At 40.1% G+C, this 18329-nt stretch overlaps 1 protein-coding gene across 1 annotated transcript in view; it reads left to right on the top strand.

Annotated features, from left to right (window-relative positions):
• The window catches only part of LOC122816395 (mannosyl-oligosaccharide 1,2-alpha-mannosidase IA-like), a 1552790-nt gene that overhangs the window by 1165829 nt on the left and 368632 nt on the right, over window positions 1–18329 (top strand). Inside the window, exon 7 of the mRNA XM_044089154.1 lies at window positions 14272–14365. Within this exon, the coding sequence (XP_043945089.1) occupies window positions 14272–14365 (94 nt within the window). The remainder of the gene's footprint in view (window positions 1–14271; window positions 14366–18329) is intronic.

The following is an 18329-nucleotide window of genomic DNA, read 5'->3' on the forward strand; positions in this document are numbered from 1 at the left end:
TGTCGTGCTGACAATATCGTATTCAATATTGTCAGATTATGACAACGTAAACTAGACCCCCCCCCCTGCACTACCAGGCTAACATAGCTCCAAAGGCGGTAGTGTTTTCATATTCATAAATGATACACAGACCTCCAGACTGGTAGCTCAACATAACGCATCAGAGATACTTCAGGTGCAGCTAACATTGGGTAAGACAGCGATTCAGGTTGTAGCCTGCTATAGGTCCCCAACCATGTCCCAAGACTCACACTCCATGTTCCTAAGCACCCTGGAAATATTAGGGTCCAACCTAACACTCTCATAGTGTGTGACCTCAACTACTGCTCCATTAACTGGGAAAACTACTCATATAACAATACACTTGCTCAACATTTCCTGGTATTCATTAATTCCAATGCCCTAGACCAGCTCGTTTGTACCCCCACTAGAGGTAGCAACATCCTTGATCTGGTCATTACTAACATGGGTGACCATTGCTCTACACCAATAGTCAACTCCTCCCTGGTTAGATCTGACCATAAACTAATCACCTTGGAAATACACCCCTCCCCCCCAAAGGTAACCACCATGAAAAACTTCTCTAAAGCTAACTTTGGGCTCCTAAAAACAGAGGTGGCTAACTTCACAGCACCCATACATGGTCGCCGAATCATATACCAATGCACTGTATGAACACGTACACAAATGAATGGATCTCGCCATACCCAATAAACCAAGATGATCTCCTCCAAAAAAAGGAAGCCAGTGTGGTGGTCCCCTGCCATAAACAAACTCTACAACAGAAGAAGGAAACTGATGCGGAATAAGATGAAGTCCCAAGACTGGAAAAACTCCCTTATCAGCCTCAACAAATTGTTGAGATCCCTCATCAAATCCTCTAAAGCTAGCTATGAAAACAGAATTGCAGCAGAGAGTAAAGACAGCCACAAGGCCTTCTATAGTTATATAAAGAATCTCCATGGCAATACCCAGATTTTTTTCTGAGCTACTGCACAATGGCACTTCCTATACCAAGCCGACACATATTGCCAATATACTGGCCAACAGATTCAGTGCCAACTTTACCCTCCTCCCCCAAAGGACCAATCCCAATACCAGTAGATTGCCAGGCACTCAGTATTACTGCTGCACAGGTAAAAACATCACTGTCCAAGGCTAAGAATACAGCTTCTATGAGACCTAAAAATATCCCTGGCTGTGTTCTACATGAACTACAGAGTGAACTGACACCTCATTTGTGTGCCCTGTTCAACCACAGCCTGACCTCAGGCTTTGTCCCTACCAAATGGCACATTGCTACAGTCATCCCTCTCCACAATGGTGGAGCGATTACAGACCCTGGGAACTATCGCCCCATTAGCTTGATGAGTCTGATATGCAAAGGTATGGAATGCATCACCATGGACCTAATAAACAAGGATATAGGGAATCTCCAAACTCTGGATCTCACACAGTTTGGTTTTGTGAAGGGTAGATCATGCCTGCTCAACTTGGTTGACTTCTTTGAGTCAGTTGCCAGAGCTGTGGATGAAGGCAAGGTGGTTCATACAGCCTACCTTGATCTGGCCACGGCCTTTGATACCATTCCCCACTCAGGAATCATAGAAAAACTCACTAAGCTAGGCATCAACCCCTATATCACTAGGTGGGCTGCAAACTCACAGATAGAACCCACAGTGTGAAAGTAGCAGACTCCAAGTAAGACTGCCGACTAGTCACGAGTGGAGTCCCACAGGGTTCGGTCCTGGGTCCTCTGCTGTTTGGTATCTTCTTCTCTGAAGTCCAGGCCAACATGAAGGGGCTCTGGCTGACAAAGTTTGCAGACAATTGCAAGTTGGGAGCTATTTTTAACTCCCCAAGTGATGTTGACATCCTACAGAAAGGCCTCACTGAGACCAATGACTGGTGTCAGAACCCTGGCCTTAAGCTCAATGCCAAAAAAATGTGTCATCATCCTCTTTGGGAAAAACCTGGTTCCCATGAATTACCACATGGATGGTAGTTCATTGAACACAGACGACATTATAAGAGATCTGGGAAAACAGGTTGACAGAAACTTCTCTTTTGACAACCACATTGCCACTATGGTCAGAAAGTCCTTCTATGTGGTACATCTCATTACTAAGGGTTTTGCTTCCAGGAAGAAAGAGGTCATTGTCTCCCTCTCCTCTTCCCTCATTAGGCCAATCATTGAGTACTATGCCCCATTTAGCATGTACCTCACTAAACACCTTTAAAAACTGGAGAGGCTGCAAAAGTACCTCATAAAGAGGATCCTAGGCCTTAAACATTTGTCCTATATGGACAGACTCAAAAAACTCCAACTATTCTCTGTCTCATATCGACTACTTAGAGGCGATCTCTGCTTGACTTACAAAGCCATGTCTGACCCAGATCTGTTAGAAATGCTACATCTAAAGAAATTCCAATCAATAAGCACCACACGCTCCAGAGACCCCAACCTCATTACCACAATCAACAAAACATGCTTGAGGGACAGGTTCATAACCCAGAGACTGCCCATGCTATGGAATAGACTTCCCATACATGTCAAACAGAGCACCTCACTGGCTGTCTTCAAGAGAAACCTTGATGAGTGGATGGGAAATAGAAAATTCACCCCAGGAATCAATCCAGTGGCTTTACTCGACAGAGGCACTGGGAACTAAGGTCGGGTGGCATGATGCCACGATGCCAGGGTAATCCTATGGGGCAGGCTTGTAAAGGCTCCAGGGCCTTTAGCCTAATACATACCTATAAATTTATGAACCTAATACATTTGCAGATATTGAAAAATGCAAGAACCCTGTTAATTACACTTTATCCTCTCTTTTTTGCTCATTCTTTTTGGCGTGATTGCTCCACAGTACTCAGACTTATGTCATACTACTGTTTATTGCTTTTAATCTCTAGGGGAAGATTTATTTAAGAGAAGGTATAAACAGGTCCATCAGTCTTTGCTCATATAATTTTTTTCTCCAACCTATAAATCCACCAGGCTACTTTCCTCTGAACTCCATCAACAGCCCAGTATCTCTTCTTTAAGTGGTGTGAAATGAATAAAAAAAAATACCCGCAACAGCCAAAGGTCACTTAGTAAAATAAATATTCGTAATGCTGAAAAGATTGTCCAAGCAACCACCAGAGCTGACACCATGCAAAAATGTATTGTATATAGAGAACAGGATATGCGCTTACACACAATATGTGCTTCATCAGATCCATTAATGCAAAATAGTTAAAACAGTTTAAATAATAAAAAACAACTAAGAACAACCAATTAAAAATGATCATTAATTATTGATGTGACTTGCGCTTCTTCAATATTGGTTTTAATGGTACAGAAATATTAATCCCTAGGAATTTATCTGCCTGCATCCTAATTATCCATTTGGTTTCAGCAAGTTCTATCCTATTATTAAAATCTCCACCCCTCTTGTCTGTAAAAAACAATTGTAAAACCATAAATTCAAAATCATGACCTGGGTATGAGGACATATGCTTAGCTAGTGCATTAAGAGAATTATTACGTCTGATATCCCCGTGATGTTGTAGGATACGCTCCATGAGTATCCTAGAAGTCTTCTCCTACATAATAAAATTACACAATCTGCCCTTAGCCAAATAAACTAAGCCTTTTGACTTACAATCAGCATAAAATCTTGCTATAAAAGTGAAATGCAACTTAGGATGTTTATAGTTATTATCTCTTGAAATAAAATTACAGGCCTTACAAGTCCTATGGGGAAATGTGCCTAATCTGTCAGAAACAACAGGAGATATGTTAGTAGACTTGTAACAAAGCTGTCTCTTAAGAGACAGGGTATTCTTAAAAGTATAGCTAGGTCTATCTCCTACAGTGCTTCTGATCCGTTCATTTGATAATAAAATTGTCCAATATTCATAGTGTCACAGATATGATGAATATTATTACCATTAGTCAAAGGTAGTCTAAGGACCTAACTATGGCTAGAATCACTCATATTAATATGATCGTGAATCCCATCTGTCCTATTAAAGCTGGGTTTACCTTTAGTATCACGCAACAAATCAGTCTCCAGCAAGATCTTATGCAATACATCCTGTTTATACCCTCTCTTAAATAAATCTTCTCCTAGCCTAGATATAGCTACCCTATATCCATTATCTTCTGTATGTAACCTAGACATTCTTAAATATTGATCCTTGGCAATAATATTGAAAACATGTTTAGGGTGCATACTTCTACGATGAAGAAGTGCATTTTTCCTGCAGGACTTCCTAAATAATGAACTTTGAATACCCCCGTTAATCAAAGCTAACTTAGTATCTAAAAATTCAATAGATGTCCCTGAATAATATAAAACCAATATCGAAGAAGCGCAGGTCACATCAATAATTAATGATAATTTTTAATTGGTTGTTCTTAGTTGGTTTTTATTATTTAAACTGTTTTAACTATTTTGTATTAATGGATCTGATGAAGCACATACTATGTGAAAGTGCTTATCCTGTTCTTTATATGCAATACATTTTTGCATGGTGTCAGCTCTGGTGGTCGCTTGGACAATCTTTTCAACATTACGAATATTTATTTTACTAAGCGACCTTTGGCTGTTGTGGGTATTTCTTTTTTTTCATTTGACTGTTATGGTGTATACCCAGCAGCACATGGCTGAACAAGTCGATATTGAACTGAGTTATCGCCCTAATATGGGGACTTCCAGTCATCGACGTTTCAAGCAATTAATTAATATGGATGCTAATTCTCTTTTGAGGTTTAGTTTTCTGGGAGAATCCCCAGTATTGGAACCTCCTGATTGGGGTATGTTTAAGAATACTTTAAAAGAGTTTGAGACTGGTCTTTTTAGACTTAAAAAGTTGCAGTGGCAATGAATCCACCATAAAGTGGTACCAAGAGGATTGCAGGTTCTCCGCATGCCTACGTATGGAGACACTTACCCTGAACTGTTAAAGCAATGGCAGATGCTTAATATGGAATTAAGTTTCATCTACATGAAATTGTTAATCAAATTTTTTGCACCACAAGAGAAAGAGTTAGCTGCTAAGATGGAGGCACTGCAGAAAGAATTTTATGACAACTATAAAGAAGCCTCTCATGCGATGGAAATAGACAATGTGCTGCTGAATGTTTTACCATACGATGACAAACTACAGATGCAAAACAAGAGAAAGCTCGAGAGAGATTTTGCTGATTTTAAAAGAGGCCATATTTTTGTGTGGCCTCGGAGGTCCGAAGGGACAGTGAATTTAAATCGTAGTAATGATCCTTTGAAATCTTCAGGTTAACATGATGTGGCGCCGCTGCAACCATCCCATATTGAGCTGATGACGTCGGGGTTAGAAGGACAATTGCCACCACTGCTGCCTTCTACTTACGGCTCAGAGAGAAATGCAATGACTATATCTTTGAGAGCACAAGCTATTCATGCACCAGCAGGTGGAGCTAGACCAAAGGATATTAATAGCTCTGCTTTTACGAATAATGTTTTTCTGAACTTTCCAGCCCCTTTCAGATTACCTCAGCAATTGAACAGACGGCGGAGCTCCAGTCAGGGACAGAAGAGGAGGAAGTTGTCATCAGAGGGTGAGCTGCACTCAGAAGGTATGGGCCTCAAGAAGAATCCACGTTAGTTTTTAATCTATCTTCTATCGACCTAAACACAGCACAATTGTTTACTTGATAAGAGCTTGAATTATGTACCCTCTCGGCCAGTACAGATTAATGACATGATTCTAGATATCAAGTTATTTGCTAGAATTGTTGCTCTTAAATTAGCATTTGGTGAGCAGCAATGTACATCTAATTTCTTAAAACGTTCCAGTTTGTTTGTTCCACAGTTACCATCTATACTTTAGACATTTGTGAAAGTTATTGAGAAAGAAGTCTTTGACTCTAAGCCCCTTAACAACAATTTTTGTAATTTAACTAAAGGAGAATTTTCGGCTTTACAACAGTTATGCAATGATGATAGATTGACTATACATCCGTCCGATAAAGGAGAGGCTATTGTTGTTTTGGACTCAACCTTATGTGATAATAGTATGTTAGAAATGCTTAATGACACTGCGACTTATGAGACGATTTCACAAGTAATGGTAACTTCAATTATTAAGAACATACATGATGAACTATATGAGCTTTTGATGTATGCAGTGATTACTAAAGAAATGTATGTTTTTATGCTTGCGACTGAACCACTTATTCTGATTATTCATGGGTTGCCAAAAGTACATAAATCACTATTACATCCATCCTTTCATCCTATAGTGTCAGGAAGGGGATGGGTAACTGAGTTTATTTCTATTCTAAAGTGGTCTTAAAAGATACGGAACATTTTTTGTGTACTCTGGGTGACTATACCAGGGTTCATGGTTTGTTTTCGGAAGATACTTTAATAGTGACTATGGATATACAAACTTTGTTCATTGTTATACCCCATGCTATGGGAATAGCATCCCTTAAGAGGTTTTTGAGCACATATACTGATCATTCAAATGAGTATATTCATCTTATAGGGTCATTATTGGAAATGTTATTATATAACAATGTTTTCATGTTCAGGGATGGTGTTTTTAGGCAAAAAATGGGTGTAGCGATGGGAACCTCCTGCGCTAGCAGTTATGCCAACCTTGTGCTGGCTGACTGGGAGAGCAGGATGGTCCTATCCAACCATGCATTTTCAACTCAGCTTTTATATTATAAAAGATTCGTAGATGACGTTTTTATTTTGTGACAGGGCACCACCAGTGATCTACAGAATTTTGTGCAATACCTTGAATAAAGTAGTGAGTGTTTTAGATTTGTGCTGAATTATTCAGAGACATCTATTGAATTTTTAGATACTAAGTTAGCTTTGATTAATGGGGGTATTCAAATTTAATTATTTAGGAAGTTCTGCAGGAAAAATTCACTTCTTCATTGTAGAAGTATGCACCCTAAGCATGTTTTCAATATTATTGCCAATGATCAATATTTAAGAATGCCTAGGTTACATACAGAAGATAATGGATATAGGGTAGCTATATCTAGGCTAGGGGAAGATTTATTTAAGAGAGGGTATAAACAGGATGTATTGGATAAGACCTTGCTGGAGACTGATTTGTTGAGTGATACTAAAGGTAAACCCAGTTTTAATAGGACAGATAGGATTCAGGATCATATTAATATGAGTGATTCTAGCCATAGTAAGGTCCTTGGACTACCTTTGACTTATGGTAATAATATTCATCATATTTGGTACACTGCGAATAAATATTGGCCGATTTTATTATCAGATGAAAGGATCAGAAGCATTGTAGGTGATAGACCTAGCTATATTTTTAAGAACAACCTGTCTCTTAAGAGACAGCTTTGTTACAAGTCTACTAACATATCTCCTGTTGTTTATGACAGATTAGGCACATTTCTCCGTATGACTTGTAAGGCCTGTAATTTTATTTCAAGAGATAATGATTATAAATATACTAAGTTACATTTCACTTTTATAGCAAGATTTTATGTTGATTGTAAGTCAAAAGGCTTAGTTTATTTGACTAAGTGCAGATTTTGTACTTTTTTATGTAGGAGAAGACTTCTAGGATGCTCAAGGAGTGTATCCTACTACATCAAGGGGATATCAGACTTAATAATTCTCTGAATGCACTAGCTAAGCATATATCCTCATACCCAGGTCATGATTTTGACTTTATGGTTTTACAACTGGTTTTTATAGACAAGAGGGGTGGAGATTTTAATAACAGGATAGAACTTGCAGAAACCAAATGGATAATTAGGATGCAGGCAGATAAATTCCCAGGGATTAATGCTTCTTTACCTTTAAAACCAATATTGAAGAAGTGCAGGTCACATTAATAATTAATGATGAATTTTAATTGGTTGTTCTTAGTTGGTTTTTATTATTTAAACTGTTTTAACTATTTTGTATTAATGGATCTGATGAAGCACATACTGTGTGAAAGCGCGTATCCTGTTCTTTATATACAATAAATATTTGCATGGCGTCAGTTCTGGTGGTCGCTTGGACAATCTTTTCAGCAGTACAAATACTTCTTTAAGTGGTCTATAGAATCATACACGGTCCTTAATGTGCTGCCACACTACCTCTGTAGTAGTAGCAACACACTTACGCTACTTAAATTAAAACTCTGATCAATACAACTTTTCTGTTTCTCTTACAGTATAGCTTTTAATCCTAACACCCCCCCCCCCCCCGCTAATGCATACCATGGTTATTATTTCCTAAGCACAAACATTGTAATTATTTTCATTAAACCTAAGTTACCATGTTTATACCCACCTGTTTAATATTACTTTACATTTTACTTCTCTACACATGACAGCAGTACGCGGGACCTAAGCGCATACGTCGGCCACGCAACATTCTGTCACATTTTATTCTGCCACATCTTATTGTCAAATGTTTTTATGGTTTACCTGCATCCACATCACCAGAAGACTGCAGCTCATTACCATATAAAGTGCAACGAAAGAAGCAATGCCCCATGGGATACTTTTTAAACCAAGTACTGCTCTATTCTAATCAGATTAGTCAAGCCTGATGCATTTTCAGATGTGGAATTTCGATTACAACCATTTGTTATACTGGCAGGTTACCTATTTCCTTTCCTACATGGCTGCCTACTTTACTTGTTCTCAAGGCATTCACCTACTTAGAGCTAGCTGTTACAGCAAATTACAGTTCCACTAGCCTGAATGTTGCTGTTTCTCCATCAAAATCTTTGTTAACAAGTGGGTTGTGTTGTACTGTGACATATTTAATTTACATAAGCTTGAAATATGTTTTAGTTCAGATTGAAACAGCTACATATAAATGAATATAGAACACTATACTGTTTTTAAGACTGTTAGATTCAAACCTGTGGAACTAGGTTTGGATTCTGCTGTTTCCGCTCTCCTAGCATATGGCTATTGATGGAACATTTATTTTTCTCCTGTTCTCGTGACGTACTTAGACAAAAGCCTAAGCTGTTTGGGAGGGGGAGGGAAGAGGAAAGTGCATGGAGCAGATGGAATGAGACTTATCAGAGGAAGGGAGGATGAAAAATAGTCATCTGTTCTAGTCTGATACAGGAGAGGAAGAGTGAAAAAATGAAGTCAGAAGAAAGAGTGAGAAAATGAAAGGGAAAGATTCAAACTATGCAGATTACAAAAAAAGTTACAAGAGTACACGTCGTACAGTGCACATGTGTTTGATTTAGATGTGCTGATTTAAACAATAACCAAACAAAGGTAGTCTGTTTTCCTTGCCAACAAATAACCAAAAAAATACAGATTATACAGAGAACCACATGAGAGAATATGTACCTGATGCAGTAAAGATGTCAGCAGAAACGTATAGTCATTTTGCACCCTGTATTGCACACAGCATGAAGAAGAACTTTCCTGGCTCTATGGTGCAGGGGCATGGAGAACTTTCTCATCTCTGTGGTGTACACACACAGAGAAGAGCTTTGCTGGCCCTATGGTGCAGAGACATGAAGAAGAAATTTATTTTTTCTTCGATGCAGAGACATGTCAAATAAATTTGTCGTTTCTTTGGTGCAGAGGCATAGAGAAGAACTTTCCTGACGCTATGATAAAAAATTTTCCTCGGACTGCGGTGCAGAGGCATGGAGAACACATTTGCCAGTTCTGTCATACATAGGCATGGACAACTTTGTTGGCTCTATAGTGCAGAGACATGGAGAGGAACTTTGTGGCTCAGTATTGCATAGGCATGGAGAAGAACTTTGCTGGCTCTGTTGTACAGAGGTATGGAACACCAGCTGCAACCCAAATAACCTAAATCCATTTTTCAGCCCAGGGGCTTGAAGAGCTGGCAATGGGAGGGTTGGACAAAGTCTTCATTTCTGGCCTGACTATTCCAGGGTGGGAGTCAAGTTTGTCACATAGCAAGAGCACCCTCTGGAGAAATGTCCAGAAATGCAATTTATATCTACAGGGTCTTAGGAGTACAAAAGTAGAGACAGAGAACATTGCACACATATAGAAGTATGCATCTGCAAAGGAGCTCATAGCAGTAGGCACTGCACTGTACTGAGCTTTTCAGACAACAGGAAGAGGGTTGTCAAAGCATAATAAAAGTCTCTTAGCATCCCACAGACTGATGGCTCAGTTCAGGTAGTACTTGCATTAAGTTGAATATTTGAATGTACTGAAGAGATCCAAAGCATTAACAAAGCAAGTATCCCTCACCATATGGCTCAGCTGTTTATTAGTTTGCAGAAAGTACCTGATGTTGCCTCATATTTTTACCCAGTTACTTTTATTTTTGAGGATTGCATTCAGTTCATGATATCATTCATTTGATTAGAGTTTTATGCTTCTTATTGTTGAAAATGCTTGTTGTTATAAAACATGTTTTATTAACTTAAGTGAATTACAGTAATATTTAAAATTGTCCATGATGTTAGGCCTTTGTCCATCTATTGTTTTGACTTTGTCCAGAATTCTTGAGCAAAGAATTTGAGCATATTATGTTTCTCACTATTTGAAGACGTTATGTAAGAAGATACCACAATGGAGGCCTTAGCCCCATCCAAAGTAAAACACATCAGCTATTCTGTGGTCTCCTCTCTTCAGTCAGTGTACTTCATGATCGTTTTTATACACTGGAGTATGTAATGGTCTTATAATTCTTGTGGCAGCTCACGTATAGGATGTCATGATATTAACAAATTAACAGCACTACTGTTCTTGTTTTCCATTGCTTTGCACAAGCTTTAATTCTGTCTACTTAGATTGTTGCTGATCCCATTAAAACTCATGAAAGTTTCTGTTATTAGGTTAAGATATTAAATATAAATCAGAAATCATTATGATGCATGTTGTTTATGCATTGTAATGTTCTTGTTGATAATCTGTTGCTTATTATATCTCTAGCTGATTTAAACATTATAACTTGATTGTTATTAGCTTATTTTATGACTGAGTAAAAAAGTGCTAAATTAGTTAATTGCGCTAAGATGTCATTTGAAATCATCATATTGGGTCGGGGCAGAAGCAAGTGAGGAAAATAGGATGTGGTTGTCATTCCTTTATCAAACGGTTGTCTTCCCTTATGCCTCATCTCTCACACACACACACACACACACACACACACACACACACACACACACACACACACACACACACACACACACAGGCATTCATTCATTTATTATACACACACACACGCACGCACGCACACATGCACACACACAGGCACACACAAGCACACACAGGCACACACACAAATGGACACATGTACACACACACACAAGCACACACATGCACATGCGTACACACGCGCACATGTGTACACACACACACATTCATTCATTTATTACACACACGCACACACACATGCACACAGGCACACCCAAGCACACACGCACGCACACACATGCACGCACATGTACACACACACACAAACACACATGCAGTCAGGATAATAGCCACTGTCTTCTCCTTGTTGGACAGCCAAAACTGCATCCCAGATTTTTAATTTACTTGCTTCTAGGAGACCAGAGAAATGTCTGCAGATGAGCTTTGATCAGCTGACATTAGAGAAACGTCCAATCCTGTAAGTGCCTGTCAGACCCACTAACAATGATTTATTTATTTTTGTGGGTAGAAGTGTATTTGTAAGTGCAGAATGCAGAAGACAGATGTAGGTGAGAAAAAGCAGTAAAGACAGAAAAGCTTAGCTTTTTCTGAGATAATAAATAGATAAAGACTTTCTTTGTATAGATAAACAGAAGTTACAAGTCTGTTTGCTTTAATACATTTGTCCTAGGCTGCATTGCTTCTTGCCCCAATGATTTTTTCATAGGTTAGTACTAGGCTAACTGCCCTTGTGGGTCATTTCAAGCCTAGCCAATTACCCCATGTGAGAATCAAACCTGGCACCTTGTGTCTGTAAGGTAAACACCCTAACCATTATGCCATCCTCCCTTGTGATATACATTTCAATGGCAAATGGGTGAAAGTAGCAGTCACTGTCAGAGTATTATAGATTTCAAAGGCGTTACAATTTGGAAATGGAATACTAAAAAGAAGGATCTCTGTCATGTGATCAGAAGACCACATGGTCAAGTTGCACAAAATCCAGTCATGGAACATCGAAGCGGATGCTCCTCTGGAAGCTGGCAGTATAAACAATAGTGTTTTTGCAGGGGACAAAACTCTCTGTGCACCCCTACATCTGGAGGCTGTGCCCCCATTATACAAACCAATTCAATGATTGCTTCACATTTAGGAAAGGGCAATCGGTAGACCCAAAAATACTGGCTTCCAGAAGATAAGCTAGTTTGATGTTTCGTGACTTGATCTTGTGCAACTCGAAGATATGGTCTTGTGATTACATGGTGTAGACCTAAAATGAAATAAGGGAGAAGACCCACCAGTGTTTGTATCAACGGGCCTTAAAGTGAAAGGGCAGTAAGAAGGTTTAGAGAATGTTAAGATGCACTGGGAAAGACACTGTTGATAGAGAACAGGATATCGCTATCCCTGTACATAGTCATTGATACCCATTTAAAGCGCTATGTGTAGTTTCATATGAAGGGACAGTGCTCACAATCACCCTTTATGACGCCTAGCAATAATTTCCATGTGAAAGGCATGAATGTGTTGAATTGTGTAAGTTATATTTCTCGGAGGTACAAGCCAACACAGAAGGACTGTGGCTGACCAAGTTCGCAGATGACTGCAAACTGGGCGCCATAATCGACTCTCCAGCCGACACAAGCATCCTACAAAAGGGCCTCATAGAAACAGACAACTGGTGCCAGAGCCATGGCCTCAAGCTAAACGCCAAAAAGTGTATGGTCATCCCCTCTGGCAAAAACAAAGTGCCCACAAATTACCACATAGGTGGTAATCCATTAAGTACAGAAGAAGTAATTAGGGACCTGGGGACCCAAGTTGATAGCAATCTCTCATTTGACAACCACATGGCCAAAGTGGTTAGAAAAACATTTTATATAGCCCACCTAATCATGTAGGGATTCACATCTAGATTAGGGGAGGTCATCGTACCTCTTTACTCATCCCTCATCAGGCCCATAATTGAGTACAATGCCCCTTTTGGGATGTACCTTACCAAACACCTGCAGTAACTGGAAAGACCCCAAAAGTACCTCACCAAGAGGATCAAAGGGCTCAAACAGATGCCATATGCAGCCCGGTTAAAGAAACTCCAGCTCTACTCAGTGGCATACCGCCTGCTCAGAGGCGAACTGTGTCTGACGTATAAAGCCATGTCCAACCCGGAATTAAGGGACATGCTGCACCTCAAAAAATCTAAATCCCATCGAGCTACACGCTCGAGAGACTTGAACCTCAGCATTGAAATAAATAGGACATGCTAGAGGGACAGATTCATAACCCAGAGGCTCCCTTCACTCTGGAATAAAATCCCAGTCCAGGTTAGGCAGAGTCCCTCATTGACTCTCTTCAAGAGGAATCTTGATGAGTGGATGGGAGATCGTAGGTTTACCCCGGGTATCACTTCTGTGTCACTGTTAGACAGAGGCACAGTATACTAGCCTCGAAAAAGGGCATAGCAAAATTAATTTAAAATGGGTGGCGAAAGCCAGACATACTCTGGCTAGGCTTATAAATGCCCTAATCACTATGTGGATCCAGTAATTCATCAGGAAGCAGACCCTACAGGGCTATAGTTCTTAGAGGGCTAGATAGTACGCTTTTATCTGTGGCAGGGCTGGCTGAAGTGCAGGCCATCATCTATATGGATAATCGTGGAGCTTCCTATCTGTGGTAGTGTGACATGCAGGGCTACTCTACATGGCACATGTTGAAGGGTCTCCATCTTCACATCCTACTGAGTAGGAACTGCAGGGAAAAAAATAATATTCACCGAGAATCCTGTCAGCAGCACCTGCTCTTATGCTTTGTTCTTGAATAGGAGAGCTGGCCACCTGCTACTTCACCTTGCCCCCTACCAACACTTCTTTGTATCATGCTGACTTTACAATTCAGGACTCTGGTGGTACAGATAGATGTGTCCACTAGATGGCCTAGTCAGAGTAACAAGAGGGTCTTGCAGTATAGAACTGGTTAAAGAGTTACCTGATAGTGTGATCTGTGGGCAGGAAGTCATAGACACTTAGGTAATTAGCTGGGCAGTTTTTGTTATTGTAAAATTATGATGAAAGCATTCTTTTAGAAGAAGATAATTTAGTATGCAGACATTAAAATATATATGTGCATATACTGAGTGATTTTTTTTATTTCTCTAGGTCATGAAAATACGGAAAGTTCTAAACAAAATTGAAAAACCACATGGCCTTTATCCTAATTTTCTCAGTCCTGTCACTGGGAACTGGGTTCAACGTAAGTATGACTTTTTTTCTTTAATCTCTCTATAGTCCAGGACTTTAAGAACAGCCTATGTTTGACTGTCTCCCTATCTGCTGTCTGTAATACTTTATTACTATCATGAGGGGCTTTGCTGTCAGAAAGAAATTAACATGATGTCTGAGACTCTCAGTTTTACTTCTGGAAGCTGGCTTGTTGAAATTCAGTTTAGGAGTAGATGACATCATTATTGTGGCTACACAACAGGGCAGCTCTGGTGGAATTATAACCAAAGACTTACAAAATATAAAAAACAACAACCACTTACTCCTAAAACAAGCAAATGCAATATGTGAGAGATGTAATTACTATGAATTTGGAATCAATTCTCTCACATAACAACAAACCGAACAACAAACAGGTTGTTAACACACACACACACATCACATCTCATATAAAACAAGGTCACAACTAGGGTTACCATATTTTGCTGTTTGTAAAAGAGGGCGAAAATGTGTTTTTCATTGTCTTTAGGGGCTGAAGAGCAAAAAAAAAAAAGGTCTTTATTAAAACATTTTGCTCCCCTCTTAGGCTGAAGAGCAAAAAAAAAAGGTCTTGTCCTTAATGCATTTCCGAATTAAAGGTAAGTAGCTCTGTGTTTGGGGATTTTTGATTGGCCCGTATGCCGGTATACGAGCCAATCAAAACCTTGCACAGCGGAGCCTCTTCTGTTCAATGCGGAAAATCAAGCAGTTCCGCATTGAACAGAGCTCCGCTTTTTGATTGGCTCGTATACCAGTATGCGAGCCAATCAAAAATGTGCACAGCAGCCCCTCTTCTGTTCAATATGGAACATCAAGCAGTTCAACACTGAACAGTGCTCTGTTTTTTGATTGGCTCATATACCGGTATATGAGCCAATCAAAAAAAAAAAAACAAAGCGGAGGAAAGACTCCGAAATAGGGATGTCTGTTTTTTGAAAATTCTGCGATTTGTCCGGGTTTTAAAACCCGGACGTATGGTAACCTTAGTCACAACACATAAACCCATATACGCGAAGGTACTGAATAGATGCCTAACAAAAGATCAGAGACCTCCCAAGAACAAGCCACTTGCACACACTGCAAAGCAAATAGAATCCACTACACATAACAACACTCACACCAGTGACTCACCTAATAAGCCTATAAGGCAAAACACCTCAAAACCAAATACATGTCTTGGTCATAGGCGTCTTCACAGTGAGACACACAGATGTCCCCCTTACTAGGCTGAACAAGGACAAGGTCATGGTCAACTGCCTGTCAGTTGCCAGGAACTGTCAAACCATACATGCACTCAAGTCACTCAACAACAATTACCGCTATGTCTCTGTCATAGTACATGTTGGTGTGAATGACCTGAGACGTACCTCTCTGGACTATATACAGAGAGACATGTGCCACATGACTGAACTCTCAGAACATGTGTCCCACACAGATATGTCCCTAGTCTTAACCAGTATTCTACCTTCACCCAGGATCATGCCACTGTATAGACAAAAAATTATAGACTTCAACAATTGGCTTAGCTTCTGGTGTCAGTCCAGAAGATCCAGTATCTATCAGCCTGGGAAGACACAGTTGACAAACCACTCTGCTTTGCCAGAGATGGTCTCCTGTCTCCTCTAGGCTTTCAGATACTGGCAAAGGAGGTTGCCTCCCCCATAGTGCCTTCTTTAGGCAATGTCAAAACAATCACATTTTCAACATAAAAAAATCCACTCGAGACAAACTCAAGGTTATGCTGCTTAATGCTAGGAGTCTAAACAGGAAATTGCACTGCCTGGAAGCAATCCTCACCTTGGAAGATGCTGACATATGTGCAATCACTGAGACACGGTTCGAGGCTGCAGACAGCACTCCAGCGGTGCAAGGCTACAATTCCTTCCACATGTTCAGACCACAAAACAAGTGTAAACGAACCAAAGGTGGAGGTATATCCATCTTCATTAAAGCCAAATACACCTCGACACTGGTTAAATGGTATGAATCTCTTGAGCTACTCCAGGTACAGCTAACTATAGGTAAAGCACCCTACCACATCATTGCTAGCTACAGGTCCCCCACCATGAACCAAGAGAAGCACACAACCTACCTGGACTTGCTGTATGGACAGTCTCATAATGGGTGACTTCATCTACCCCTCCATTAACTGTGAAAACTTCTCCTGTACCAATACACTTGCTCAACATTTCCTGGAATTCATTAATTCCTATGGCCTGGACCAGCTCTTTCTTAACCTCACTAGAGGTAACAACATCCTTGACCTGGTCATTACTAACATGGGCGACCATTTCTCTACACCAATAGTCAACTCCTCCCTGCTTAGATCCGACCGCAAACTAATCACCATGGAAGTCCACATCCCTCCCACCCTCCTGCAAAGGTAACCACCATGAAAAACTTCTCTATAGCTAACTTCGGGCTCCTAAAAACAGAGATGGCTAACTTCACAGCACCCATGCAAATAGAGAACAGCTGCATGACCGCCGAATCATACACTAAGTATTCCCTGTACGAACACATACACAAATGCATGGATCTCACTATACCCAATAGAACCAAGATGGTCTCCTCCAAAAAAAGGAAGCCAATCTGGTGACCCCCCTGCCATAAACAAGCTCTACAACAGAAGGAGGAAACTGATGCCGAATAAGGTGAAGTGCCAAGACTGGAAACATTTTTTTTTTTATTTATTATATTTGTTAACTGGGAAAGTCCGACTGGGCCAGGAGCCCGTTTTCAGAGGAGGCCCGTTGCAAAAAGCTCCACAGCAGTACTATTTATACATTGTCAGACACAGCATTTGTTCACTGTACAGTAATATTAATACATTAATAAACAATTATATTTACAACAACATAAGACAGTTATGGCTGAAAATGATCCACAGAAAGCATTGCTGGACTTGAGATGTGATAAATTAACTTTGTACATAGTTTGCTATAAGCAGTGTTGGTAAGGTAGCAAGCATGGGATTAAATGCAAGGAATATTTAGTTGGGGTGGGATCAGGGAAAATGTTTGGCAATAAAAATGAGAATTATCTGGATGGATAGGCAGTGCAGGGAGTGAACATAGGAGGATTAGCCTGTGGTAAGGCAGGAGCAAAGCAAGTGGTTATTTAGGTAGTCTTTTAATAGTTGTTTAAACTTGTGATGGTGTGGATTTTTAGTTATTGCAGGGGAGACTATTCCATAATCTGGCAATTTTATTGGAATAGAGACAGTCACCATGATAATTATTACATTTGGTGACCTTTAGTGTAAATTTATTGGAGGATCTCAGGGTCCTGGGGTTAAGATTTGGTTGGACAAGATTGGAGAGGGCAGGGCAGTTAGTGGGATGGTGAATAGTTTTATGGAGCATTAATAGTTGGTTGAGGGCCAGAAGGTTAGGGAGTACAAGCCATTTTCGTTGACTGAGCACAGTACAGTCGTAAGCTCAGTACGGGGCATTCAAAGCAAATGTAGCAATTTTGTAATAGCAGGAGTCTAGATTATTTAGAGATCGAACCCGCAAACCCCCTTATCAGCCTCAACAAAATTTTGAGATCCCTTATAAAATCCTCTAAAGCTAGCTATGAAAACAGAATTGCAGCAGATAGTAAAGACAACTACAAGGCATTCTATAGTTATGTAAAGAATCTCCACAGCATACCCAGATTTGCTCTGAGCTACTGCACAATGGTACCGCTTTACTGAGCCAACAGATATTGCCAATATACTGGCCAACAGATTCAGTGCCAACTTTACCTCTCTCTCCCCCACCAAAGGACCAATCACAATACCAGTAGATTGCCAGGCACACTGTAATACTGCTGCACAGGTTAAAATAGCACAGTCCAAGGCCAAGAATACAGCTTCTATGGGACCTGACAGTATCCCTGTCTGTGTTCTACATGAACTACAGAGTGAAATGGCAACTCATATGTGTGCCCTGTTCAGTCACAGCCTCACC

This window comes from Protopterus annectens, chromosome 1.part1 (genome assembly GCF_019279795.1).
Source record: "Protopterus annectens isolate FY-2018-M chromosome 1.part1, PAN1.0, whole genome shotgun sequence".
NCBI classification, from domain to species: domain Eukaryota; kingdom Metazoa; phylum Chordata; order Ceratodontiformes; family Protopteridae; genus Protopterus; species Protopterus annectens.